This window comes from Cebus imitator, unplaced genomic scaffold, assembly GCF_001604975.1.
Source record: "Cebus imitator isolate Cc_AM_T3 unplaced genomic scaffold, Cebus_imitator-1.0 Scaffold82, whole genome shotgun sequence".
Taxonomy (NCBI): domain Eukaryota; kingdom Metazoa; phylum Chordata; class Mammalia; order Primates; family Cebidae; genus Cebus; species Cebus imitator.
Genome location: NW_016107397.1, coordinates 2,128,920 through 2,156,631, shown reverse-complemented (window position 1 = coordinate 2,156,631; position 27,712 = coordinate 2,128,920). Strand labels below are relative to the sequence as shown.

Genomic DNA, 27,712 nt, shown 5'->3' with positions numbered 1-27,712 from the left:
AACTCTTGCCCAGGCTGCAGTGGTGCGATCTCGGCTCACTGCAACCTCCACCTCTTGGGTCCTAGCGATTCTCCTGCCTCAGCCTCCCGAGTAGCTGGGATTACAGGTGTGCATTACCACATGCCTGTAATTAGCCCAGCTAATTTTTTGCGTTTTAATAGAGATGGGTTTCGCCATGTTGTCCAGGCTGATCTCGAACTCCTGACGTCAGGTGATCCACCCACCTTGGCCTCCCAAAGTGCTGGGATTACAGGTGTGTAATCCTGGACTTTTGTCCTTTGATTCACTGCTATGTACTTTGTACATGGTGGGCACCCAGTACATACTTGTCCAGTGAATGAATCCAGGTGGCAGCTAACCACGGGGGGGTGGAAGGTGGCATGGGGAAGTCCAAGCAAAGGCCAGAAGCGGCATCATGCCATCACCATCCACACCCTGAGGTCTGTGCCGCTTCTGCCTTATGGCCAGTGCAGTTCTGTCATCTCATTTCTCCTCCCCAGGAGCAGGCCATAGAGGTGCTGACCCGCTCCAGCCTAGAAGTTGAGTTGGCCGCCAAGGAGCGGGAGATCGCACAGCTGGTGGAGGACGTGCAGAGACTCCAGGCCGGCCTCACCAAACTGCGGGAGAACTCGGCCAGCCAGATCTCACAGCTCGAGCAGCAACTGAGCGCCAAGAACAGCACACTCAAAGTAAGGGTGCCTCGGGGCTGGGGGTGGCCCGAGGGAGCAGGACGGGTGGCTGGACACGCACACGCACACGCACACGCACACGCACACACCCTCTGCCTTCCTGGACTTGAACCTCTTGTAAAGTAGCTCCAAGCAGAGTCCTGGAGTCCACGGCAGGGAGACTGGATATTGAACCCTGCCATCAGCCCTGGTGTAGACCGAATTTCCCTCTTTTTTTTTTTTTGAGACGGAATCCCACTCTGTCGCCCAGGCTGGAGTGTAGTGGTGCGAACTCCACTCACTGCAGCCTCCGCCTCCCAGATTCAAGCGATTCTCCTGCCTCAGCCTGCCACATAGCTGGAATCACAGGCGTGCACCACAACACCTGGTTAATTTTTTGTTTGTTTGTTTTGAGACGGAGTTTTACTCTTGTCGCCCAAGCTGGAGTGCAATGGTGCGATCTTGGCTCACAGTAACCTCCATCCACCTCCCGGGTTCAAGCGATTCTCCTGCCTCAGCCTCCCAAGTAGCTGAGACTCCAGGCATGGGCCACCACGCCCAGCTAGTATTTGTATTTTTAGTAGAGACAGGGTTTCACCACATTGGTCAGACTAGTCTTGAACTCCTGACCTCAGGTGATCCACCCACCTCAGCCTCCCAAAGTGCTGGGATTGCAGGTGTGAGCCACCACCCCCGGCCTTTTATTTTTAGTGGTGATGGGATTTCACCATGTTGCCCAGGCCGGTCTCAAAGTCTTGGCCTCAAATGATCCACTCACCTTAGTCTCCCAAATTGCTAGATTACAGGCGTGAGCCACTGCACCCGGCCAGCATTTCCCCCTTGACGGGCCATGCCTGTGTGAAGCACACGTGTCTCCTGGCAGTCAGTGGAAAGGCCCATCTGGTAGAGTCTGTCCAGTGTACTGCATCACTACCTGAGATCTCCCAAGACTGGGAATCTGGTCCTCAGCCTGGACATTATGTGGACTTTCTTACGTGAGGTTCAGAGTGTTCGTCAGAGGTCATCTACACAGGTAGTCCTTTTACCCAATTTTTGTTTCGGCTTTTGTTTTGGATTTTTTCTGAGACAGGGTCTCACTCTGTCGCCCCGACTGGAGTGCAGTGGTGCGATCTCTACTCACTGCAACGTCCGCCTCCCAGGCCCAAGCAATCCTTTCACCTCAGCCTTCTGAGTAGCTGGGACTACAGGCACATACCATTGCACCCGGCTCATTTTTGGTTTTTTGGTAGAGACAGGATTTCACCATGATGCCCAAGCTGGTCTCGAACTGCTGACCTCAAGTGACCCACCTGCCTCAGCCTCCCAAAGTGCTGGGATGACAGGCATGAGTCGCTGCGCCCGACTCTTTAACTGGGCTTTGCAGGGCAGCCCGGCTTTCTGAGTATACCCCTGCAGGAGGACCTGGTGCGCTAGAGCTCCAGCCGTGAGTAAGCCAGTTGAAACCCCAGAGGTCTGTGGAAGCCACATCTGACCTTCTAAGGCAACAAGCATGTTTTCCCTCAGTGGCCCCAAACCCAGTGCCACTTCAGTCCAGGGAGCCAGACACTCAGGCTCCCTCCCACCAGGTACTCTTGGGCTTCTGCATAAATTTGTATCCCAGACTCAGAACCCAGAACCTTTCCACATATTAAAAAGTAATGATTTTACTGCATTATCAAGGGGAAGAAAGTAAAAAAAAAAAAAGTAATGATTTCACTTTAGGTATTTATGCTCTGTTGAAGCAAATGTAATTTGAAGAGGGTCCTGGGACCCTCAATTCACAGGCTTCACAGCCAGGGGAGACTCTCGGAGTCCTGTCTTGACACCGTAGAAGGCAGGACCTTTAGGGCAAGGCCTCAGCCCCAGGCTGGGGGTTCCCCGCTCTGTCCGAGGGCAGCCCATTCAGGTCCATTCCTTCCCCAACCCCGTCCTTCCATGTTGGGTGGGCGAGTGAGTAACTGACTGACTGTAAGGTATATACATTGTATGAATAAAGTGCATCAGCGTTCATTGTGAAAATTTAAAGAAAACTTTTTCTGGTATGAAGTAGTCCTAGAATGTAGTTAGGTCCGTTTTGAGTTTTGCTTGCTTTCTTTCTGTTTGACACATTTTCACTCTTGTCGCTCAGACTGGAGTGCAGTGGCGTAGCCTCGGCTCGCTACAACCTCTGCCTCCCAGGTTGCAACCAGCCTCTCATCTAAGCCTCCTGCGTAGCTGGGACTACAGGCACATTCCACCACGACAGGCTAATTTTTGTATTTTTGATAGAGACACGATTTCACCATGTTGCCTAAGCTGATCTGAACTTCTAACGTCAAGTGATCCGCCCGCCTCAGCCTCCCAAAGCGCTGGGATTGCAGGCATGAGCCGCTGCACCCCACTCTGAGTCTTGCTGGGCATCCCGGCTTTCTGAGGATACCCCCGCAGGTTTACCTGGTGCACTGGGACTCGGGCACTTCTAGTGCTCAAGCCAAATAAAACCCCAGGTCCGTGGAAGTCACATCCGACCTTCTAAGCTAAGAGGCATTCTCTTTCCAGCAGATCTGTTGCTGATGCTGATGGCTCACACGACCCACCCTCACTCCTCCCTTCTGCCTCTTTGGGGTGAATTTCACCCACTCAGTGAGAAACTGCTCAGAGCTGGGTCCCTCTGAGGAGACAGTCCTGCTGACTATGGGGAGATGGCTGGAATCTGGTTCCATCTGTCCTCATCCAGGTCATGTATTTATTTATTTTTGAGACGGAGTCTTGCTCTGTCTCTTAGACTGGAGTGCAGTGGTACGATCTCGGCTCACTGCAACCTCCGCCTCCCGGGTGCAAGTGATTCTCCTGCCTCAGCCCCCCAAGTAGCTGGGATTACAGGCATGTACCACCATGCCTGGCTAATTTTGTATTTTTAGTAAACATGGGGTTTCTCCGTGTTGGTCAGGCTGGTCTCAAACTCCCAACCTTAGGTGATCCACCCGCCTCAGCCTCCCAAAGTGCTGGGATTACAGGCGTGAGCCACTGCAAGCCAGGTCATTTATTTCGTCGCCACCATTTCTTCCTCTCTCATCAGCTTGCCCAGTGAGTACCAGGATTCGGTTTTTATTTCTAGATTTAATCTCATTTTCTCATGTTATAGCAATTTCTGACCTCAGCAACGGCATCATTATGAGATAATTTCCCTTTCTCTCCATTGTCGAGTTAAAAGGGCGTGACTCAGATACACGCTGGCTACAAGAGAGCAAGGCTATAGACCTCACATTTTTTATTATAGAACAATTTCTTCCAAATCAGTTAAGATTTCAATGTTTGCCTTCACAAAAAAAGGAAGCGCGGTTTTGCAAATTAATGTTCGTTATCCGTATCTTGGGGGAATTGTTTAATACTGTGCAGTTAATGAAACAATTCGGCAATACTTCTTCCCAAATCGTTGCTACCTTATCTTCATCTGATCTAATAATCAAAACATATCCTCTAGTAACAAGACTTCTGATTTTAATTATCTTAACTCCTGGTTGCCAGGAGTGCAGATTTCGCTGATATCAAATCCACATGCAGAAAGCACTTGACTTCCCCAAAGCAGGGTTTCCTCCTACCCCAAAGGAATAAGGTTAATTGAATGAGATACTTTCTGAGGGCTTTTTCTTTTTCCTAATCTATAGTCTCAAGTATCACCTAAAGGAGTACAGTTATTGGGAAAATGTTTTTATGAATGAGATTTGGCAAATTGGTGACCTGATGCTCTCACCATGGGGAGCCTTGACCCCGCAGTCCTGGCTACTCAAAGGATTCACCTTCACTTACCAAGGGGAGGCTCTCTTTCTTTCTTCTTGTCCCCCTCTGCTCTTTCCTCTCTTATGGGGGACCCTGCGATGCATGATGGGACCTTGAATTAGGCTGCTGTTTGGGAGAGGAGGCGCCAAGCTCCCAGCTCTGAGCTGAGCTGTTTGGAGCTGTGGGTGGTTTTACCCTGAACACTTGGCCGTGGGTCCTTGATCTTTGAGACATGTGCCAGGGTGTTTGGTGACAGTCCACTTGGGGAGAGGGCATTTCCCATAAGCAGAAGGCTTATTGGGCAGAATCTTTTTGTCTTGAGTCCATTGAATTCTTTCCACCCGCACTTTCCAATGATGCTCTCTGTAGTCGGATATACTGGGGGACTGACGAATTGGTTTTCTTTCTCTAACCCATTGAAATCCTCCATCTTTCTGCCACCGAGATGTCTTCTCTTCCCTCGGATTTCATTTGTCATTTCACAAGGATCCCAGGCAGCTGCAGGTCTTCCAGCCTGTCCTTTCTAGGGCTCTGCTTTTTCAAGCAAATACGATTTAATAATACGAGGGAAAAGACACACGGAGCCCACACGGCTCCAGGAGCCTAGCTGGTGCTCCCCAGGTGGGTCCTGAAGTGCCAGAAGGATTATCTCTCCGAAGTTCTTAAAAGTCTGGCTAAGATTTAAACAATAACAGACTTTAATCTACAATGCCAACTATTTTAACATTAGCAAATTGGGTGTTCAATCCATAGGTTGCCAGTTATATAGATACGTCCATCTGCTGATAGCACCCCGCTATCCACATGTGTTGGGGACATCCTCGAACCTTTAATTAGGCATGGAAACAGCCTCAGAAGTGGGAGATGTTTCCTCCTGCCTAATCCGACAAGTGCTTAAACACAGGGCCACTTGTAAAAGAGAACTCTGTTTTTGCAATTAATAAAATACCCAACCGCCGTGACAAGGCTGCTTTTTGATAACTCTCTGTTCTGTGGTCTTCTGTTGGAACGCCTTAACACAGAGGCAGTATAATTAGCCAGTCAGCTGCACTGTACTTGCTACAGCATAGAAAATAGTGCTACCAATAGGTTCGATTTGAAATGGGTATTTGTAAGAAAGGCTAACTAAAAGAACCCCAATCTCCCAGAAGGAGAAATTAGATTTTTCTAAAGATGCTTTAAAGATCAGTGCTTCCCAGCTATCGGCGGTGGCTCACGCCTATAATCCCAACACCTTGGGAGGCCGAGGTGGGCGGATCACGAGGTCGGGAGTTTGAGACCAGCCTAGCCAAGATGGTGAAAACCTGTCTCTACTAAAAATATAAAAATTAGCCCAGCTTGCTGGTGTGCACCTGTAGTCTCAGCTACTCAGAAGGCTGAGGCAGGAGAATTGCTTGAACCTGGGAGGCAAAGGTTGCAGTGAGCCGAGATTGTGCCACTGCACTCCAACCTGGGCGACAGAGTGAGACTCTGTCTCAAAAAAAAAGATCAGTACTTCCCACTGGGTAGGTGGGCACATGCATTAGAGTCACCTAGGGGTCTTTTTTTCCCAACTGCTGACATTTCTCCCCCCTCACCCCACCACCTGAGGTTCTGATGGGTCCCACAGAGACACTATGGGATGATGCTGTGTCCCTCCGGGCACTGACATGGTATAAAAGAGGTAATATAAAACCGTTTATCTCCCCACACCCTCTGGCTTTGGGGGTCTCTCTTTTCATCTTGCATTCTCAGATGGGAAGATCACTGGAGCCCAGGAGTTCCAGACCAACCTGGCCAATGTAGTGAGATCCCATCTCTCTTTCTCTCTCTCTCTTTTTTTTTTTGAGACACAGTCTTGCTCTGTCTCCCATGCTGGAGTGCAGTGGAGGGATCTCAGCTCACCACAACCTCCACCTCCTGGGTTCAAGTGATTCTTCTGCCTCAGCCTCCCGAGTAGCTGGGATTACAGGTCCCCACCCCCATACCCGTCTAATTTTTATATCTTTTGTAGAGATGGGGTCTCGCTATGTTGCCCAGGCTGATGTTGAACTCCTGGGCTCAAGTGACCCTCCCACCTCAGTCTCCCGAGGTGCCGGGGTTGCAGGCGTGAACCACCATACCCTGCAGTAGACAGACATCGTCTATAGAGTGGACACTTAATTTGCTAATGCCAAAATAGTTGGCATTGTAGATTAAAGTTCCTTATCATTTAAATCTTAGCCAGGCTTTTAAGAATTTCAAACAGATAATTCTTCTGGCACTTCTGGACCCAGCTGGGCAGCATCAGTGAGGTTCCTGGAGCCGTGTGGGCTCCGTGTATCTTTTCCATTGTATTATTACAACAGACGTGTTTGATTGGCATTTGATGATGCTACATCTCACCACTGTCCTTTGAAAACCCATATTCGTTCTGAATCTCACCTTTCTTCAGATGAGGAATGCAGTGCCCGAACAGGCTAAGGTCATCCAAGGTCATAGTCAACGTGGGGCGGGAACAGGTTGGCAGCCAGGTCTCTGACACTTGGCCTTTTCTCACCTCTCTGTGTAAAGCCCACGTATTTTATTTTAAAAGACAGGATCTTGCCCCAGGATGGAGTGCAGTGGCGTGATAATAACTTACCGCAGCCTTGACCTCCAGGGCTCAAGTCATCCTCCCAATTAGCTGGGACTACAGGTGTGCACTAGCACGCCCAGCTGATTTTTAAATTTTTGTAGACACAGGACCTTTCTGTATTGCCCCTGTTCATCTTGAACTCCTAGGCTCAAGCAATCCTCCTGCGTTGGCCTCCCAAAGTGCTGGGATTCCAGGCGTGAGCCACCACACCTGGCCAGACAAGTGCATTTTTCAGGAAGGTGACCAGTTCCCAGGTTCTCTTTCCACAGCCTTGGACATGCCCTCGACAGCGGGAACCACTCCAGAGCACATGTGCTCTTTCTCTCTGGCCCTGCCGCAGAAAAGCAGGAACGCTGGGAGGTGACAGGCTGAGATCTGGAGACCTTTGCGAACAGAGCCCCTGGAGATACAGAACCAGAGACTCTCTTCAGATCCAATTTAGCCAGATTCAACCCCACCTAGCAGGGATGCAGTAACTGTAGTAACAAGGGCAGTAACAGTACTAACCACCATTTACAGAGCACTTGACCATGTGCCCAGCACTGTACTAAGCTCTAAGTACCCAATACTTTATTTAATCCTCACCAAAGTGCTGTAACATATGAACATGATCCCCATTTTATAGATAAAGAAACTGAGGCTTAGAGAAGTCAAGCCTGGGTTTATGTATTTGTTTTTCAAATACAAATCCTTTCACTGTGCTGCCTGGGGTGCAATGGCACAGTCATGGCTCACTGCAGCCTCCACCTCCCAGACTCAAGTGATCCTCCTGCCTCAGCCTCCTGAGTAGCTGGGACTACAGGCACATGCTAACACGCCCAGCTAATGTTTTGATTTTTTTTGTTTTTGGTAGAGATGGGGTCTTGCTATATTGTCCTGCTTGTCTTGAATTCTTGTGCTCAAGAGAGCTATCACACCCGACCCAAGTTGTTGAGTCTTAACTAGGTTCACCCTGCAAGTACGGGACAGAGTCAGGATCTGTTGGACTCTGGAGCCCAGGTTTTGCAGGGAGTCCCTGGCTTATCCTGGCCTCTCTGGAGTCCCCCTTCCTCCCTGCAGGCAGGTGGGGCTGGCCTCAGTTCTGTCAAGATCCACACTGAAGGATCCCTGAGATTTTTTTCTTTCTTTGGGTAGTCAAACACATCTGCAGAAGTTTTGCAGTCACGAAACCAGGTAGCGTATGAAATGCTAGGACTAAGTGCAGGTTCAGCATACCACGCGGCCAGCGGTAGCGCAACCTGAGCGGGAGGCGTGCGTCCTCAGAGACGCTGAGAAACTGCCGTGCCTGTCGCCCGTCCCAGGGTCGGAGTCTCTGAAACCAGGCTTTCTAGGAACCCAAAAAGGAGTTTCTGATCAAAGAACCGTGCTGAGGACAGTTGGTCTTTTTTCCACACTGGGCATTTCCTGCATCGGAGGCCAATGGGAACCCTGCGCCTGCAGGTTCTGAGATGTGGCTCTCACAGCAGGGCCACTGGAACAGAGATTTCCATAGGACCGGGTTACAGGCGCTCCGCCAGCTGGGACAAGCGTCATCAGGCAGCTTCCCCCAGGCTCCATCCAGCTCGTCTGCCCAAGACAGGAAATGTCATCTCAGGTTTACAGAAGAGATCTTGGGGACTTCCTGATTAAACAGCCCCACAGGTAGATGGCAGAACTCTCAGTGGAAGCTGTTTAGCTCTCAGTAAAAACCCCACGTCCAACTAAAATACAGTTGTGCGTCACCTAACAGTGAGGCTGCGTTCTGAGAAATGCGTCATTAGGTGAATGCGTTGTTGTGCAAACATCAGAGTGTGTACTTGCACAAACCTAGATAGTAGATGTATTTTTATTTATGCATATTTTTCATATGGAAAACCAAATGTCCCAGCACCGTTACTGAACAGCCATTTCCCCTGCTGCATCCGCAGTGCCTTTATAAAGGACCGTACATCAGCTTTCTCTGTATGTTCCATTAGAATCTTATGGGACTTAGGCCAGGCACGGTGGCTCAAGCCTGTAATCCCAGCACTTTGGGAGGCCCAGGTAAGTGGATCACCTAATGTCGGGAGTTCAAGACCAGCCTGGCCAGCATTGTGAAACCTCATCTCTACTAAAAATACAAAAATTAGGGGCCGGGCGCGGTGGCTCACGCCTGTAATCCCAGCACTTTGGGAGGCCGAGGCGGGTGGATCACGAGGTCAAGAGATCGAGACCATCCTGGTCAACACGGTGAAACCCCGTCTCTACTAAAACTACAAAAAATTAGCCGGGCATGGTGGCGCGTGCCTGTAATCCCAGCTACTCAGGAGGCTGAGGCAGGAGAATTGCCTGAACCCAGGAGGCGGAGGTTGCGGTGAGCCGAGATCGCGCCATTGCACTCCAGCCTGGGTAACAAGAGCGAAACTCCGTCTCAAAAAAAAAAAAAAATACAAAAATTAGCTGGGCATGGTGGCGGACACCTGTAATCCCAGCTACGTGGGAGGCAGGGGCAGGAGAGTTGCTTGAACCTGAGAGGCAGAGGTTGCAGTGAGCTGGGATTGCACCACTGCACTCCAGCTTAGGTAACAGATCAATACTCCTTCTCAAAAAAAAAAAAAAAAGAGTCCCACTATCGAGTGCCCAGAGTTGTCAACATCTGCACTGGTTCTTTGCTGCGTGCAAACCCTTTAGTAATTGCCGTTATTCCCATTTTACAGATGAGAAGTTTATTAACTTGTTCATAGGCACCCAGCTTGTAAGTGACAGACTCAGGCTCCAGGCTCAGCCCGTCAGCCTTCTTGGTCTGTGCCATGCCAGGCTGTGAGGTCCTCCGCGTGCTCCTCCTTCTCTCTGCCTTATTCCCAGCTGTCTCTTGTTCTCTGGATATGACCATGTTTATGTGTGTTCTGTGTCCAGCCTCGGTGATCGTGACTGTCTGACGTGCATTTTGGATCCCAGAGACACTGAATAATGTCCTGCAAGGGAGCACCAGTACCTGAGTACTTCCTGCTATGTGATGATAGGGAAGAGAATGAAGTAATAACTTCTTGACAAGCACCTTCTGAGAATCTTTTGTAGAAAAATGAGTGCCTTCTACCTCCTGTTTATTAGGACTGAGAAAACCATTATAATATACAAATTTGGCAGGAGGCTTTCAAAAGGAGTTAGGGCAGAGCAATTCATGCAGTGGGAAAGGCACACACGAGAAATCGCCAACAAAGGCAACAGAAAAAGACGAGCCCAATGAAGGCTGGGCAACTGGAAGCCCAGCGCTTTGAGAGGCCAAAACGGGAGGATTGCTTGAGCCCGGGAGTTTTAGTTAATTAGTTATTAATAATGTGTGCTTGCACAAACCTAGATAGTATATATATTTTTATTTTTGCATATTTTTCATATGGAAAACCAAATGTCCCAGCACCATTACTGAACTTCAGTCATTTCCCCTGCTTTCTCTGTATGTTCCATTAGAATCTTAGGGACTTAGGCCAGGCACAGTGGCTCAAGCCTGTAATCCCAGCACTTCAGGAGGCTGAGGAAAGCAGATCACCCAAGGTCAGGAGTTCGAGACCAGCCTGGCCAACATGATGAAACCTCATCTCTAATTATTATTGAATAATTAATCACTAATTATTAACTAATTAGTGATTAATTTGTAAACAGCAGACAGGTTAGGATTTGGATGGCACCATCTCCTCCCCAAAGTCTAGAATGTTCTCAGTTGACTGTAAACAGTGGTGTTAGCCATGGCCTGTCAAGGAGAACCTGAAGGGGCACCTACAGCTGGGCATGGTGGCTCATGCCTGTAATTCCAACACTTGGGAAAGCTGAAGTGGAAGAATCACTTGAGCTCAGGAGTCTGAGGCCAGTCTGGGCAACATAGGAAGACCCCATCTCTAAAAAATAAAAAATAAAAATAAAGAGTAGCCAGGCATGGTGATGTGCATCTGTAGTCCCAGCTACTCAAGAGGCTAGAGCAGCAGGATCGCTTGAGCCCAGGAGTTGGAGGCTGCAGTGAGCTATGATCGCACCACTGCAGTCCAGCCTGGGTGACAGAGCAACACCCTTTCTCTTAAAAAAAAAAAAAAAGAAGAAGAAGAAGAAGGACAAGAATGACATTTGTTCACCTCTAGCTTGGAAACATGCGGAATGGCCAGAGCACCCTCCCAGCACTGCCCCTCCATGTTCTTGTTTTATGTGGAGTTGCTTCATTTCCTCCTAGGAGCTACCTTTAGGAAAGATCAAAAGCAAACTAGTCCAAAAACACCTTCAGAGAAGAAAGCACCCCCTACGGACCACCCCATAGCAATGGCTCTGCTAGCAAGAAAGCCCTGCAGAGCTGTGGGCAGAAACAGTCACATCAGCCTGGGTGCGGTGGCTCACACCTGTAATCCCAACACTTTGGGAGGCTGAGGCCGGCGGATCACCTGAGGCCAGGAGTTCGAGACCATCCTGGCCAACATGGTGAAACCCCGTCTCTACTCAAAATGCAAAAAAAAATTAGCCAGGAGTGGTGCTGTGTGCCTGTAATCCCTGCTACTGGGGAGGCTGAGGCAGGAGAATTGCTTGAACTTGGGAGGCGGAGGTTGCAGTGAGCCAAGCTAAGATCACGCTACTAATGCACTCCCACCTGGGCGACAGAGTGAGGGTCCATCTCCACAAAAAAAAAAAAAAAACCAGCCACGTCAATCCCCAGTGGGCTCACAGACCTTTCTGGAACCCACTAGAGCATCACCGTACTTTGGAAATGTGCCATCACTCTCCTAGGCCCCTGAGAGGGAGCAGCATCTCTTAGGCAGAGTCCTCCCTGCAGGACCAAGACCAGCTGGCTGTCAGGGAAACCACCAAGCACCCAGCTGAATAGGCCCCTAGTCCTAAATCCCAGCATCCTGGGGTTCAGGAGTGCAAAGGCGTTTGCCCTGATGCCTATTTGATGCCGACTCTCAACACAGAAGGGCTGTGTCTCTCGTTAGCGGGGGTCCCCCCAAAGGTGTTGACAACCAGCCAGATGAGTCCCTCAGTCTAACATATTTTGTTTAAAACCACACGCTGCTCTTCAGACACCAGGAAAGCCTCTCCTCCTTCTGTTTGCTGTTTCATGGTGCCTCCTACGAAGTGGACCTTTCCTCCTCTGCAAAGATTCTTCCTTCTGTTTTGTTTTTTTTTTTTCTTTCAGGGTGGAGGGTGCTTTTTTATTTTTTTTATTTTTTCTTTTAAGAGGCAGGGTCTCCACTCCTCACTCTGTCACCCAGGCTGGAGTGCAGCGACACAATCATAGCTCACTGCAGCCTCCAACTCCTGGGCTCAAGCGATCCTCCCACCTCAGCCTTCCAAGTAGCTGGGACTACAGGCATGTACCAACGTGGCTAATTTTTTTATTTTTTGTGGAGATGGGGCCTCACCATGTTGCCCAGGCTGATTTCAAACTCCTGGGCTCAGGCAGTCCCACTTCAGCCTCCCATAGTGCTGGAATTACAGGCGTGAGTCACCACACCCAGCCTTCATTCTGTTTGGCTAAGTTATACATTACAACCTTACAGCAACCTTATGGGCACTGCCGTACCTGGGTATGCACTGACACTGGGCAGGCCAGGAGCGTGAAGGACAAAAGATGTCCCCAGCACTGTCGACTGCCATTCGCAAGGGCTGGCTTCCCCTCGCAGGCACAGCTGGCCATTCGGTGAATGCCGTCGTGAGGTCCGTCATGCTGTTGTCAGACATGGCCACTGATCAAGTTCTTCTCTGTTTTCAGCAACTGGAAGAAAAACTCAAAGGCCAGGCTGACTATGAAGAGGTGAAGAAAGAGCTGAAGTAAGTACGGAGACCCCTGTGGCCCGTCACGAGCTGGGGCGCGTTAGGGCCATCTGCTAACAATGCCAGGCCGGTGACAGGCAGCCTTGGCGCCCTGCCCTTTGGCCCAGCAGATGCCCGTAAATTCAGCCAGAGCTCCGCCACTCCATGGTGTCCTGGGCTACCCAGTGCTGTGGACATTTGCACTCAGGCCTGTCCCTGAATTCTTTGGACTTTTTCTAAAAGCTGTGCAGTTCAAGTGTTCCAGAATGCAGGGAATCGGGGCATAGCGCCTTTACAGAAGAGATCAGATAAGACCTTGTTCTGCAACAATAAATGCCCCACACAGAAGCAGAGCACAGGAGGGAACCGTTCTCGGGTTGAAGGCGGGCGCATGGCCTCACGCTGCCCTGGCCTCCGGGACTTGGGAACTCCATCTTCCAGTCTCTATTCTCCATCTGTGAGGCTGTAGCTGAAAACTTGTCATCTTTTCAGGGCTAACGATGGCATGCTCAGTTCTCAGGCTTCAAAGTTCCCGACGTGGCCACCAGCCCCCACTGCTGCCTCCTCTCCCTGAGCCCGCTTTGGCACTCTGGAGCTCCCAGGCCCTGGTCCTTACCTGTCCCCTGCATCCGTCATGCTCCAGGCTCCTTGGCCTCCCTAGCCAGCCGGGAGCCTGTGGTCAGACCCTGTGTGCACACAGCTCCCCCTGGACCGGCAGCCATTCCAAGCTCCCCGCTGGCATCCTCGCTTCACTCTTAAACACTGCAAACGAAGGTTGCCTAGGGCGTGGTGACCGGCCCCACGGGTCCCCCTGTGCTTCTCCCTGCTGGTGCTCTGCTAGTTTGGGGCTTCCTCGGGGGTTCATCCCTGCCCTCATCACTGTTACCGCAACTTCTAACTGCAGACACCCTAGCCCTCTCTGCCAGGGACAGACTCCCTTCGCTTCGTCCCCACCTGGAACCCCGCCTCTGGTCTTGGGCACCACCTCCTGTCTCTGCAGACTGCCCCCTCTCTGCCCTAGACCTCGGATCCCTGCCTTCCTGCCCGCTTCTGCTGTCCCATCAGCCCCTTCTCGCTGCTGTTTTCCATTTCTCCTCTTAAGATGAGCCCACACCCACTCACCAGGTTTTCTTTGTATTGTTGATTCCATTCCGCTAAGAAAAGCTCCTCGGTCGTCCTCTTGAACCATCTCACTTCCATGGCCAGCCGCCTTCTCTCGCCTGGGACCCTAGCCTCCCTGGCATCTGCTATCCCCACCATGCTCTCCCTTGAGCGGTCTCATCCCCTCTCCAGCTGCAAAACCTCTGCCGACACCTCCTCAGACGGCCCCTACACCCCTCTCAGTTCCAGCCTCTGTAACTTATTATTAAACATTACCTGGTTAACCTTCTCTACCTGCCAACCCTATCCCGATCTTTCCTTCCTTTCCCTCTTTTTCCCTCTTCCAAGAAAAGGAAAGGAAATTGGGCCTTCTAATTTTGAGTCAGAGAAACCCTGCTGTGAAGGCCTTTCCCAGCCTCGCCCTGCCTGAGAGTTAGTATTCCTCTTCCTCCTCCTCTTCTGCCTCCTCCTCCAAGTTCACCTCACTCCCTGGGAGCCAAGGCTTGCGGCTCCAGCCTGCAGCGCATACCTGTCTACTGCCTCCTGTCCATCCCCCGCTGGGCCGCAGGCTGCCCCTACCCCACTACAGGGCTGCCCCTACCCCGCTTGTCACGGCATTCCTGCTGACCCTTTCTTTTGCATCTACACATGACAAGCCCCGCCACCATGTGCACGCCTGGAAGCCCCACTCAGCCAGCTTCTTTGCCCAAATGTGCTCCTAGCTTCCCACTCACTTCCCGGTGAACCAAGTGCACTCTTCAGCTCCTGCAGACGTCCCCTTCCCATCATTGTCCCAGTTCCACTTTCCCACCCCCACGCGACAGGCTGTGCTGACCTCAGATCCTCATGCATTGCAGCATAAGACACCGTGTCCCTTCAGGGCCCATTCTCAAATGCTTGTTCATCATGACGCTGAGACGTGGTCTCCAACACAACAAGATCCCTCCTGCTGGGGTTCCCACAAGTTCTGTCTCTTAATGGACCACTTGGAGTCTTGCCTATTACCTGTAATGGCCTGTAAATTTCCTGGAGTACGGACCAGGAATGGTTCTGATTCTCCACGGTGACCAGCAGATAACAGGTTGCTGGTAAAATGTGTAGAAGAAAAGACATGTGGTCTTTTATTACATAATGCTAAAGAAAATAGGAAACAAAGGGCAGGATTCCATCTTATGAAACCCCTTTTGGCCGGGCGCAGTGGCTCACACCTGTAATGCCAGCACTTTGGGAGGCCGAGGCTGGCGGATCACCTAAGGTCAGGAGTTCGAGACCAGCTTGGCCAACATGGTGAAACCCCACCTCTACTAAAAATGGAAAAATTGGATGAGGTGCAGTGGCTCACGCCTGTAATCCCAGCACTTTGGGAGGCCAAGGTGGGCGGATCATAAGGTCAAGAGATTGAGACCATTCTGGCCAACGTGGTGAAACCCCGTCTCTACTAAAAACATAAAAATTAGCTGGGCACGGTGGTGCATGCCTGTAATCCCAGCTACTTGGGAGGCTGGGGCAGCAAAATCGCTTGAACCTGGGAATCGGAGGTTATAGTGAGCTGAGATCTCACCACTGCACTCCAACCTGGTGATAGAGTGAGACTCCATCTCAAAAAGAAAAAAGCAAAAATTATCCGGGTGTGGTGGCACACACCAGGGGGACAGAGGCCAATATCGTGGCTGCAGGGATGCTGTGAAGGTCCGGTTGACTCGGTACCTGCAAGTCGTAAATCTCACGGTGCAGCCAGCCTGGTCTGGGTCTCACTCTTCCATGCTTGGTATTTCGAAGAAACACTTGCAACTCCTTGGAAGCCACGTGGCCCCACTTCCCCTCTTCTCCCTGGTAAACTCAGCAAAAAAGGGACATCCACAGCAAAAGGAATTCAAGACACAGTAATAATCCTGGGGACCGGGACTCATTCAGGCAGCCCAGAGACTTTGGTGATCAGGGCACGGCCCTTTTCAGTGCCAGTGAGAACAAGGCAGGGAGAAGTCACTCTCTCTTGCCACACCTTTATCATTGCGCTCCTTCCCCAACCTAGGGCTGCAGAGGGGATCTGCCTACCTCGCTTCGCTTCTGAGCCATCCGAGTCTAGGATGTTGCTCTTTGCCTTTGTCCCCTGGTCCCCAGCTGGGTGCCAGTTAGGAGTGAGGTGTGGGCAGTGGCCGCCCTGGTGGGTTCCTCTCTCTCTGACTTCTCCTTACAACTTTTTCCTTCCCTTTAAGTTTTACAAATAGATTCCTCTTGCAACAATGTTATGTCTGTATTAAACTTTAAAATTATACTCTGAACAGACCTGGTGTGATTCCATATGGGATGATTTACATGCTAGGCAAGAAACTTTTGCCAGCCAACTGCTAGTTGAATAGTTATTCTAGAGACATTATCAGATTCTATTACTGCCAGGGAAGTTGTTAAAGTTGACAGTTCCTCAGTTCCTGGAGAGCAGGAAATTGTAATGTTAATGCTTATTAATGTGGCTGTTGTCAAAAGTATAAGTGGAAAATAACCTCTCTGGGCCGGGTGTGGTGGCTCACGCCTGTAATCCCAGTACTTTGGGAGGCCGAGGTGGGCGGATCACTTGAGGTCAGGAGTTGGAGACCAGCCTGGCCAACATGATGAAACACTGTCTCTACCAAAAATACAAAAATTAGCTGGGCGTGATGGCACATGCCTGTAATCCCAGTTACTCGGGAGGCTGAGGCAGGAGAATCGCTTGAACCTGGGAGGTGGAGGTTGCAGTGAGCCGAGATCATGCCCCTGCATTCCAGCCTGGGGGACAGGGTGAGACTGTCAGAAAAAAATGAAATAACCGCTCTGTCGTGCTCTTGCAGCATTCTGAAGTCCATGGAGTTTGCACCATCCGAGGGCGCTGGGACACAGGTACGCGTCTTATTCAATGGTCAGCACCAGCGGTCCAGCTGCTGGTCACTGCCGGTTCCCCCGGCCTGCCCCACTATCTCACTGTTTGTACGAAGCCTCTCCCTTACAGCCAGTGAGTCATACCTCAGGAACATTTAACCAAGTTACAGCAAATTATCTTTTTTTCTCTCCTTTTCTTTCCATGTGTCCAAGGCATGAACCAGGCATGGGCACAGATCAAAAGCCAAGCTGGGGATGAATAAGGGATCACTTTGTCCCTGGCTAACAGGAGATGGGCACTGCCAAAAAGCAAATTATCTTTCACTAAAAAGAGGAGAAAAGAGAAAAGCTAACGTTTTCCAAACTGGTAACCGAAGTAAAATTGTGATTTCACTTGAGCAGGTTCTAAACATAAATAAAAAACAATTTCAGATTGTGTTTAAGAAGTACAGGCTCAGTGGCTCGTGCCCGTAATCCCAGCAATTTCGGAGGCCAAGGCAGGAGGATTACTTTGAGGCCAAGAGTTCCAGACCAGCCTGGGCAATATAGCAAGACCATGTCTCTATAAAAAAGAAGAAAATAGCCAAGTACCATGGCATACGCCTGTGGTGCCAGCTACTTGGGAGGCTGAGGCAGGAAGGTCATTTGAGCCCCATAGTTCAAGGCTATCGTGAGCTACAATTGCACCACTGCGTTATCCCAACCTGGGCAACAGAGTGAGTCTCTTATTTTTTTTAATTGCATTAAAGAGCAGCCAAAAGTGGATTGGTTTAGGAACTTTAGTTACAAGCTACCTCAGTAGAGAAGGCTCAGGAGCAGAATGACAGGGGCCCACAGTCATCTGGTGGCTGATTAAAATTGACATCCCAGACCAAGTGCGGGGGCTCACGCCTGTAATCTCCACACTTTGGGAGGCTGATGTTGGTGAATCACTTGAGGTCAGGAGTTCAAGACTAGCCTGGCCAACATGGTAAAACCCCACGTCTACCAAAAAGATAAAAAATGAGCTGATCATGCTAGCACACGCCTGTAGTCCTAACTACTCTGGAGGTTGAGGCAGGAGAATCGCTTGAACCCAGGAGGTGGGAGGTTGCAGTGAGCCAAGATCATGCCACTGCACTCCAGCCTGGGTGACAGAGCAAGACTCCATCTCAAAAAAATAAAATATAAAATAAAATAAAATTGACATCATAAGTGGAATCTGACTCCTGATGCCAGAAGACAGCCAACATCTTTGTGGCTGGCAAAAAGAAAAGTTCCCTTTACAGTTACTTTTGAACAGGGGTTTGTGGCTTGGTAACCAGTCCTATGGCCGAATGAGGCGGTTCAGGTCACTGGAGTTTAGGAACAGATGAGAGAATAATTAATTGTTTAGAACCTATGCAAGTCTAAGAAGAAAAATGAGTTCCACTAGAATCCATTCTTTCTAAAGGGAAGTTGTTTTTCACATGTGTTAAACGTCTTACGAGGAAATCAGCTGTCTGTAGCCCACTTGGGAGTCACATCGAGAGCTGGGTGGGAACTTGGACAGATGGAGGGAGGTGGGGCCCGGGGCCTGGTGGCTGGCCCTGCAGTGAGCCCTCCCCGCCGCTCTGCCCCGTCTAGGACGCGGCCAAGCCCCTGGAGGTGCTGTTGCTGGAGAAGAACCGATCGCTGCAGTCCGAGAACGCCGCGCTGCGCATCTCCAACAGCGACCTGAGCGGTAGGTTGGCCGGGCTTCGCGCGTCTGCGGTGCTTGGTTCACTTCCAGGGGTCGTTCGAGGAAGAGAAAAGTGAATCGTGAGTCTGGGCAGATGCACGGCCAGAAAAGCGCCAGTTGACGAGAACCTTTGACTAACGCGTGTTGGGTACCCTCCTCCTCACCGCTCCTCCCTTCCCCTCCCCGCCCTGCTTACAGCTGGATGCCGAGTCGGGCCAGCCGCAGAGGTTCTGCGGAGGTCAGTTAGGGGCAGTGGGGCTGGAGACCCCAGGAGGGACAGCTCCGAGGGCGTCGGCTTTTCTGATCTATGTCTAGTTGTGTTGCACAGGGGCCAGGGGCACTGGGAACCCAGCCTCGCTCTGGTGGTGTTTCCAGGGACGGCCCCGGCCTGCGTGGTCCAGTAGAGGTTTTTCTTCCTTGGTCAGGTTTCCCCTGGGGACGCGTCCCCCATCCTTAGCCTTTCTTGGCTCATCCCACAAACGGTGGCGTCACTGACTGTGCTTCTGGTCTGGGCAGGTGGTAAAACGCGTACCGGTGTCTCGGGCTCCGATGGTATTGCATTCTCAAAACGGGTGTGCGCCTCCAAATCGAGGGGGCTCAGTACGGTGCATCCGCCTCCGAGCAAGAGGTGCGAACGGATCCATTGGTCCTAAAATGTCAGTGTTTGCTGCTTCTCCGGCCGGGGCCAGCAGGCCCAGTAAGAGGCCTGTGACCCGTCAACTCTTCCCTGTGTGTGTCACCGGCTCCTTGTCACGCTAGGAGTTTGAATCTATGTCAAGGGGACTCTCCAGGCTGCAACGTACAAGAAAGGCGCAAACATGAATGCATGTTGCTTGTTTTGGGAAGCCTCGTTTGGCTGACTTACAAATTGAATCGGAAAACAAACCAACCCACCTCATTGGCCCTTGTAAAAAACCTGCACTCTTTTTTATGTTTTCCCTTCTGCGGGGGCAAACTTTTGCATTTTGGTCTTGGTTTTTGTTTCCCCCTTTGGAATCCCCCATAATGCATTCTGTTTGCCCTTCCTTGTAGGGTCAGCCAGGAGAAAAGGTAAAGACCAGCCTGAAGGTCGGCGCCCGGGATCTTTGCCGGCCCCCCCTCCTTCTCAGTTGCCCCGCAACCCGGGGGAGCAGGCTTCCAATACTAATGGTACACACCAGTTCTCACCAGCGGGGTTAAGTCAAGACTTTTTCAGCTCATCCCTGGCAAGCCCCAGCCTACCCCTGGCTTCTACAGGAAAATTTGCACTAAACTCTCTTCTCCAGCGACAGCTAATGCAGTCCTTCTACTCCAAGGCTATGCAGGAAGCCGGAAGCACAAGCATGATTTTTTCAACAGGTCCATACAGCACAAACTCCATATCTTCCCAAAGTCCATTACAACAAAGCCCAGATGTCAATGGCATGGCCCCATCCCCCAGCCAGTCAGAAAGTGCTGGGAGCGTCTCCGAGGGCGAGGACATGGACACTGCAGAAATCGCCCGGCAGGTCAAAGAGCAGCTGATTAAGCACAATATCGGACAACGGATTTTCGGACATTACGTCTTGGGACTGTCTCAAGGGTCCGTGAGCGAGATTCTGGCCCGGCCCAAGCCATGGAATAAACTGACTGTTCGCGGCAAGGAGCCATTTCACAAGATGAAACAGTTCCTCTCCGATGAGCAGAACATCCTGGCCCTCCGTAGCATCCAAGGCAGACAAAGAGGTGAGAGACTGGCGTTGGGTGGCGCCAGCGTGTGAGCCCGTCACGGAGTTGCACGCGTGTGTGTGCATGCATGTGTGTGTGTCTGTGTGTGCGTGACGGAACATTTGTGCATCACATCAGGTAAAGCTCTCTCTACTTCTGCCACATCCAGAGCTCAAGGGTGGCCCGGCATGAGTTAAGGCTGTTAGATTTTGGAGATCTTACCTTTGAAACGCACTCAGCACTCCGCACTTAGGAAACCCAGTATTTCCACACCGTAGATCGTATCGGAGGGAATTGCACTACGTGGCGCATAGCGTCTCGGTATGCTTAGTGGCCATGGGTCCAATTGGCCTTCAGGGCTGGTCTAACTTTTGGGAGGAGCCCTTGGGACCCTTCCAGCCCCATAGCAGCAATGTTGACTGGGCTGGATCCTCATGCAGAGCCGGTTCTGTAGGGAGAGCACATCACAGACACCTCCCCTCTTCCCACCAACCAGAAGAGGGCGTGTCCTGTGGTCACTTTCCCTGCATCATTCACTGTCCATTAGGTGATTTGTGTAGCCTTATGAGCAAGACAGGTTTGGCTTGAGTAAAATACACAAAAGTTTTATTCAAACACCCTTCCTACCCCACCCTCCGGAAAAAGATAAAATGTCAGTCGCATTTATAATTTCGAAAATCCCAGCCAGGTGCAGTGGCTCACACCTGTAATCCCAGCAGTTTGGGAGGCTGAGATGGGCAGATCTCTTGGGTCCAGGAGTTCAAGACCGGCCTGGGCAACATAGATTTTGTGTTCTTTTGATCTACCCAAAAATCAAAAGATGAGCCAGGCGTGGTAGCATGTGCCCGTGGTCCCAGCTACTTGAGTGGCTAAGGCAGGAGGATGGCTTGAGCTCAGGTCACGGTGGAGGCTGCAGCGAGCCATGACTGAGCCACTGCACTTCAGCCTGGGCAACAGAATGAGAGCCTGCCTCAAATTAAAAAAAAAAAAAAACAAAGTTCCTTTCTTATTGAAGACCAGGGGATCAATGTGCCATGTCAACAGAGCTGTAGAGAGGGCATTTCATCAGATGTATTTGAAACACCCTGAAATTTAGACTCAAGCAGAGCAGGGAAAGGTTTTGAACAGCATCAGTTTGCACCGAGAACATGCAGTGTTTTATGAGGATGTTAACCGAAATGGAATGTCTCTGGATGATTAATGTGAGCTTTGTTCTGGGGGCTGGCGGGTGATCCTCCTTCAAGGCAGTCCCCCCATCCCTTGGACCTCCCTGGCCCTGGCACCGCAGGTCGCTCCTGAGGTTTCCCCGATCTCCTTTTGCAGCAGACCCATGGCCTCTGTGGGCTGGTCAGCCAGGGAAGGGCCTCTCAGAAGATTCTAGAAACTCCCGAGTTGCACAGGCAGCCCTGAGCCCTTTCTTTAGTGACAGGCGGCTCAGATTTCATGTCACACAGCCCATATCGTCAACACCACCATTCCCCTGATTGTTTTGTTCTTACCACACTTGTTTTTCAACAGAGAATCCAGGCCAGAGCCTGAACAGACTATTTCAGGAAGTACCGAAACGAAGAAATGGGTCTGAAGGTATGTCGCAGGCAGGTGTTTTCTTTGCAGTCAGTAACCTAGGGAAGCAGCATGTCCTTAGCTGTGTATTTGGGTTAAAACTATGCCATGTGATTCTGGCCTGGAACCTGATGGAAAAACAGCTAGTAAGTATAAAACAAGGCACGGGTTCAACCACACCCAGCCCTTCCTCCTGAGCTGCCTGCCTTCTCCTAAGCACAGGCAGGGGTAAGAAGTGGCATCCACCAAGCTAAGCCCCCCAGGTCTGAATCCCAGCCCACTCCAGATCCTAATTACCCAGTCCGCTATTTCTCAGATGCAGGTGAAAGAATAACAGCAGTTGCTCTGAGAAAAGGCAGGTGACCCCATCACATTAAATACTGCTGCTTCCTTGTATTTTTAACTCGGAAACACACTCGAGGTCCCACAGACTGGACGCAGCCCACATCATCCCGGTGGCAGACTTGTTTTTAAACGGTGGTATGCTTGTTTTGAATGCAGTGGTTCCTATTTAGGAAGGCAGTGAGAAATTAAACTATCCGGGCAGCTTCCAGAAAGAGCTGGGGCCGGCCGCTGGGCCACCGTCACAGTTTATCTCATCTGCAAGTGTGCCTGCACCAAACGTCACCACGTGGCCGAAAGAATCCACCCTCACCCCTTAGGAATTTCCGCAGGTTCCTATCCTCGTTTGTAAATTTTACATTTACAAAGACATTATAATGTGATCATAGATGCAAACAATTTTTTAAGTTTAGCCTGTCTTTTTTCACCCTGTGCATCTGAATGATTGATAGACAATCAGCCTCAAACCCTCTGCCCTCCCTTCCCGTTGATCCTGTGTGGGACACCAGCCTCCAGTAAATATCCCACCCCGAGGATAGTCAGTCCCAAGCCACAGCAGTTGCTCCTAAGTGACTCAGGAAAAACATTCCCTTTTAATCACTCACCTTTTGTGTATATATATATATGGATCAAATGATCGGTCCTCCCGGGTACTAACCCACGGGTGGTGTCTGGCTCTGGCAGAGTAACCTTGACCATAAGGTCAGCTGAGCAGGAAACCCCTCCTGCCCAGTGTCGCTGTGAAGTCACACTCATAGCAAACACAGGCCACTGGGAGGCCACATCTGCCTCCTTGTGTCACAGGCCTCCACGCGGTGGGGCTGTTTATCGGAATGATGTCATCACGCAGCGCTGACTTCCATCCGAAGTTTGGGTTTGATGTCATTGGTGCAACTTCTCCCCGCAGGTAACATCACCACCCGGATCCGAGCCTCCGAGACTGGCTCCGATGAAGCCATCAAGTCCATCCTAGAGCAAGCCAAGCGGGAGCTCCAAGTGCAGAAAACTGGTACAGCTTCCATTTCTTCACCCACTGTCTTCCAAACTTAATTAAGAGAATTGTCATGAGTGCTCTGGTCAGCGGTAATTAACTATTTTTTTTTTTTTTGAACAATAATGAACGCCTGTTCTCAAGCATTTAGGCGCATAGAGAGAAGCAGGTCTGTGTGATCTGCATTTACCTAATAGTTACCTTTTTTTTTTTTTTTGAGATGCAGTCTCACTCTGTTGCGAGGGGCAATCTCAGCTCACTGCAACCTCTGCCTCCCAGGTTCAAGCGGTTCTCCTGCCTCACCCTCCCAAGTAGCTGGGACTGTGGGCACATGCCACCATGCCCAGCTAGTTTTTGTGTTTTTAGTAGAGACAGGTTTCATCATGTTGGCCAGGGTGGTCTCAAACTCCTGTCCTCCAGTGATCTGCCCACCTCAGCTTCCCAAAGTGCTGGGATAACAGGCATGAGCTACTGTAACTGGCCCCTTGTTGGAATTATTCCCAGAAATTATACACCTCAGCTTTGACAGAACCACTCGCATTTCAGAATATAGCACAGGAAAATGAATACTAAGTATAAAAATTTTCAGAAGCCAGGTGTGGTGGCTCACATCTGTAATCCCAGCATTTTGGGAGGCCAGTGGGGGAGGATGGCTTGAGTTCAGGAGTTTTAAGACCAGCTTGTGCAGCACAGTGAGACCTTGTCTCTTAAAACACTAGCCAGACACAGTGACATGCACCTGTGGTCCCAGCTACTTGGGAGGCTGAGCTGGGAGGATTGCTTGAGCCAGGGAGGTGGAGGCTACAGTGAGCCATGATCATGCCACTGCACTCCAGCCTGGGCAACAGAGTGAGATCCTGTCTCTTTAAAAAAAAAAAAAGAATTCTCGGCCCAGGCACGGTCGTTCATGCCTGTAATCCTGGCACTTTGGGAAGCCAAGGTGGGCGGATCACAAGGTCAAGAGATCAAGACCATCCTGACCAACATGGTGAAGCCCCGTGTCTACTAAAAATATAATAATTAGCTGGACGTGGTGGCACACGTCTGTAGTCCCAGCTACTCAGGAGGCTGAGGCAAGAGAATCTCTTGAACCTGGGAGGTGGAGGTTGCAGTGAACTGAGATCGTGCCATTGCACTCCAGCCTGGGCAACAGAGCGAGACTTCGTCTCAAAAAAAAAATTATCAGGGAAAGGAGGTCCAGGAGGGCATTTTCACTGACTCCCCCTTTATTGCCCTCCACACTAGTGTGTACCACGGACCACCAGGTCATCGAGCGACAGCCTCAGGGCCTGGTTCTTGATTTAGACGAGATGCCTGAATGTTATCACTGACAGGGGATGTGCTGGGGAAATACACAGTGTGGTTCTCCCAAATAACCCAGACTTTGCGGTAGGTCAAGTTAGGGTGAGAAGTGTGTCCGCAGCTGAAGGGGGCCACCCCGCCACAGTCTCACCCCTTCCTTCATGCAGCAGAGCCAGCCCAGCCTTCCTCCGCATCCGGCAGTGGGAACTCCGATGATGCCATCCGCTCCATCCTGCAGCAAGCCCGCCGAGAGATGGAGGCCCAGCAGGCCGCCCTCGACCCCACCTTAAAGCCGGCACCGCTGTCCCAGAGCGACATCACCATCCTCACCCCCAAGCTTCTGTCCACCTCGTCCATGCCGACCGTGTCCACCTACCCGCCTCTCGCCATCTCCCTGAAGAAGCCCCCCGCAGCTCCCGAGGCGGGTGCCTCTGCTCTGCCAAACCCCCCGCCCCTCAAAAAGGAGGCCCAGGACACCCCCGGGCTGGACCCCCAGGGAGTGGCTGATTGTGCACAAGGGGTCCTGAGACAGGTGAAAAACGAGGTGGGCCGCAGCGGCGCATGGAAGGATCACTGGTGGAGCGCGGTGCAGGTGCAGCCGGAGAGAAGGAACGCCACCGCCTCCTCCGAGGAGGCCAAGGCCGAAGAAGCGGGCAGCGGGAAAGAGAAGGGCGGCGGCGGCAGCAGCGGTGGCAGCCAGCCTCGGGCGGAGCGAAGTCAGCTCCAGGGACCTGCGTCGTCAGAGTATTGGAAGGAGTGGCCCAGCGCGGAGTCCCCATACTCCCAGAGCTCAGAGCTGAGTCTGACTGGGGCCAGCCGCAGCGAGACACCGCAGAACAGCCCCCTGCCATCCTCCCCGATCGTGCCCATGTCCAAGCCCACCAAGCCCTCAGTCCCCCCGCTGACCCCCGAGCAGTACGAGGTCTACATGTACCAGGAGGTGGACACCATCGAGCTCACCCGGCAGGTTAAGGAGAAACTGGCCAAGAATGGCATCTGCCAGAGAATCTTCGGGGAGAAGGTAAGGGATCTGATCAGGGGCTTTGGTTCTCCCATCTCCTCTCCTTGCTGAAGACCAAGTGTCTATCCCAGAGCCCGTGGCCATCACCCATTTCGACTCACCCAAGAGTGGAGCATAAGGAATCCTTCGCTCCCAGACTTCCCAGGGTATGGCTGGTGAACGTTCCAGCCCCTGATCCCATTTGCTGATCCCCGACTGCAGCCAGGTTCTGGGCTCGGCCCCTCGCCTGTGTGCTACCCTTTTGACCTGTCAGTTACACTGGGAGGCGGATGATTAAAGTCTCCATTTGACAGGGAGGGACACCAAGGCTTAGGGAAGTTCACTACTTGCCCCAAGCTGGCTGGCAGCCGAGTCCACATCCAGCTTTTGCTGCCAAGGGGAGCTGAGAGACACCCCTGCGGGCTGCTTTGGCCGAAAAAGATCTCATCCGATCACCGCATAGAGGGACGACCAGCACTCAGAGGGCCAAAAGGGACTTACAAGAAAAAGCTGCAGAGAGCATGATTGTTCCTTTCTTGTGTGACTCTTGGATATTGTTCAGCCAGAGAGGTCAAGCAGTCAGCGCAGGGACACACAGCTCAGGGATGGCCCCCGCCATCCATGGCCCGTGTTTCCCTACCATCCTTCCCTGGCCCAGGAAGGTGTGATCATGCACGGATGAGCTTCCGGGCCTTTCTGTTCTTGGCACTTTCCTGGTCATTGAGATTCAGGAGGATGAGGGTTAACTGTGCCTGCCAAATCTGAAGCAACCATCATGCCCCAGAATCATTTTATTTATTTAATTTTTGAGACAGAGTCCAGGCTAGAGTATAGTGATGTAATCTCAGCTCACGCAACCTCCCCTCCACCTCCCTGAGGGTTTAAGTGATTCTCCTGCCTCAGCCTCCCGAGTAGCTGGGATTACAAGTGCCCACCACCATGCCCAGCTAATTTTTGTATTTTTAGTAGAGACGGGGTTTCACCACGTTGGCCAGGCTGGTCTCAAACTCCTGACTTCAAGCGATCCTCCTGCCTTGGCCTCCCAACCCCCTATCATTTTAGATTAAATAATGGGGTGCTGAATGGAATGAGGAGCATCCCTCCCCTAAAAGGCACCTTCCTGAGGGGGCACATGGCTGAATCAGTAGGGACAATCCCACACTCCCCCCGCATAGCCAGGGTCCCTACATGCGCCATCCTGCACTCCCCGCCCCGCCTTCCACTCAGTGTTTGTCATATGCTGTGCCGTGAATCTGGGTGATGTCCAGGGGCCAGCTTTGCCCTGATTTTGCAAAAGGTGAAGGGGGGCGACTAGAAATGAGGATCAGTATTTCAAGCCCCTTGAGATTTCTAGTTCAGTGTTACAAAAATACCATCTGAGAACATTGAAATAGACATTCGTGCTCATGCCTTAAATTTAGCAGAGACTTAATAACATTGAACTTGTTTGGCCCGTGAGTGCAGTTTTATTCTGGAACTTGAGAACTTTTCAAAAGAGTGATCGGATGCAGCCCCTAAATATCCCTGGGCTGCATCTGTGTCCTGTGGGGGGTGTTTGTGGCTATACATATGTATGGCCATCTGGGAGCGTCAGGAAACTCGGGTGCGTACACGCAACTCGGCCATCATCTGTGGCGGGATGTCACTCCCAGGCCGGCTCCCCGGGTCCCGCCTGTTCCCCTCTGGGCCCCTACCTTTGATCAGGATATGATCAGAGCAAGCAAACCTTTCAAAATGGTGGCCTGGCTCGGCGTTTGCAGAGGACACCAGGTCCCCCCATCCCACTGGCACCACTGCCCCACCTCTGGAGGGTCCTGTCCTGGCACCTTGGCCTTCCTCGGTGCCACCAGGCAAAGAGCAAGGTGCTTATACACACCTCCTCCGCAGAGTGTCAGGATGACAGCCTGCAGTCTTGGCAGGATCAAGAGCCTGGGACGAGAACCTCTTCCCTCCCTGAGAGCTACAAGCTGTGGCTATAACCATGGCTCCCCCAAAAGTCCCCCTGTGCAGGGGCCTCAGCCCACCGCAAGCTGCCACCACCACCAGGCCATGGTTCCGTGCTCAAAAGTCAGCCCTAGACACGCCCTCTGTGTGTTTCGTGTGCATTACAGCAGCGTCCATGGCATTGTGCTCATACCCAGCCACTGATGGCCGTGTGTGTTTGCTGCCACTCCAGGTGCTGGGCCTGTCCCAGGGCAGTGTCAGTGACATGCTGTCCCGACCGAAGCCGTGGAGCAAGCTGACGCAGAAAGGCCGAGAACCCTTCATCCGGATGCAGCTCTGGCTGAATGGCGAGCTGGGCCAGGGTGTTCTACCCGTCCAGGGCCAGCAGCAAGGGCCAGGTAATGGGGGTCCTGCCACAGGAGAGGGGCTGCCCCCACTGTAGCAAAGACCTGGTCACAGC

At 51.5% G+C, this 27,712-nt stretch overlaps 1 protein-coding gene and 1 non-coding gene across 2 annotated transcripts in view; one reads left to right on the top strand and one right to left on the bottom strand.

Annotated features, from left to right (window-relative positions):
* The window catches only part of CUX1 (cut like homeobox 1), a 437,632-nt gene that overhangs the window by 366,837 nt on the left and 43,083 nt on the right, over positions 1–27,712 (top strand). The window contains exons 11-19 of the mRNA XM_037740392.1: positions 501–689; positions 12,731–12,789; positions 16,698–16,746; positions 18,331–18,427; positions 19,457–20,128; positions 21,629–21,694; positions 22,923–23,024; positions 24,476–25,329; positions 27,485–27,650. Coding sequence (XP_037596320.1) covers positions 501–689; positions 12,731–12,789; positions 16,698–16,746; positions 18,331–18,427; positions 19,457–20,128; positions 21,629–21,694; positions 22,923–23,024; positions 24,476–25,329; positions 27,485–27,650 — 2,254 coding nt within the window. The remainder of the gene's footprint in view (positions 1–500; positions 690–12,730; positions 12,790–16,697; positions 16,747–18,330; positions 18,428–19,456; positions 20,129–21,628; positions 21,695–22,922; positions 23,025–24,475; positions 25,330–27,484; positions 27,651–27,712) is intronic.
* LOC119472032 lies at positions 16,926–17,063 on the bottom strand. The gene has a single exon (XR_005201129.1). It is a non-coding gene; the product is annotated as a small nucleolar RNA SNORA48 (small nucleolar RNA).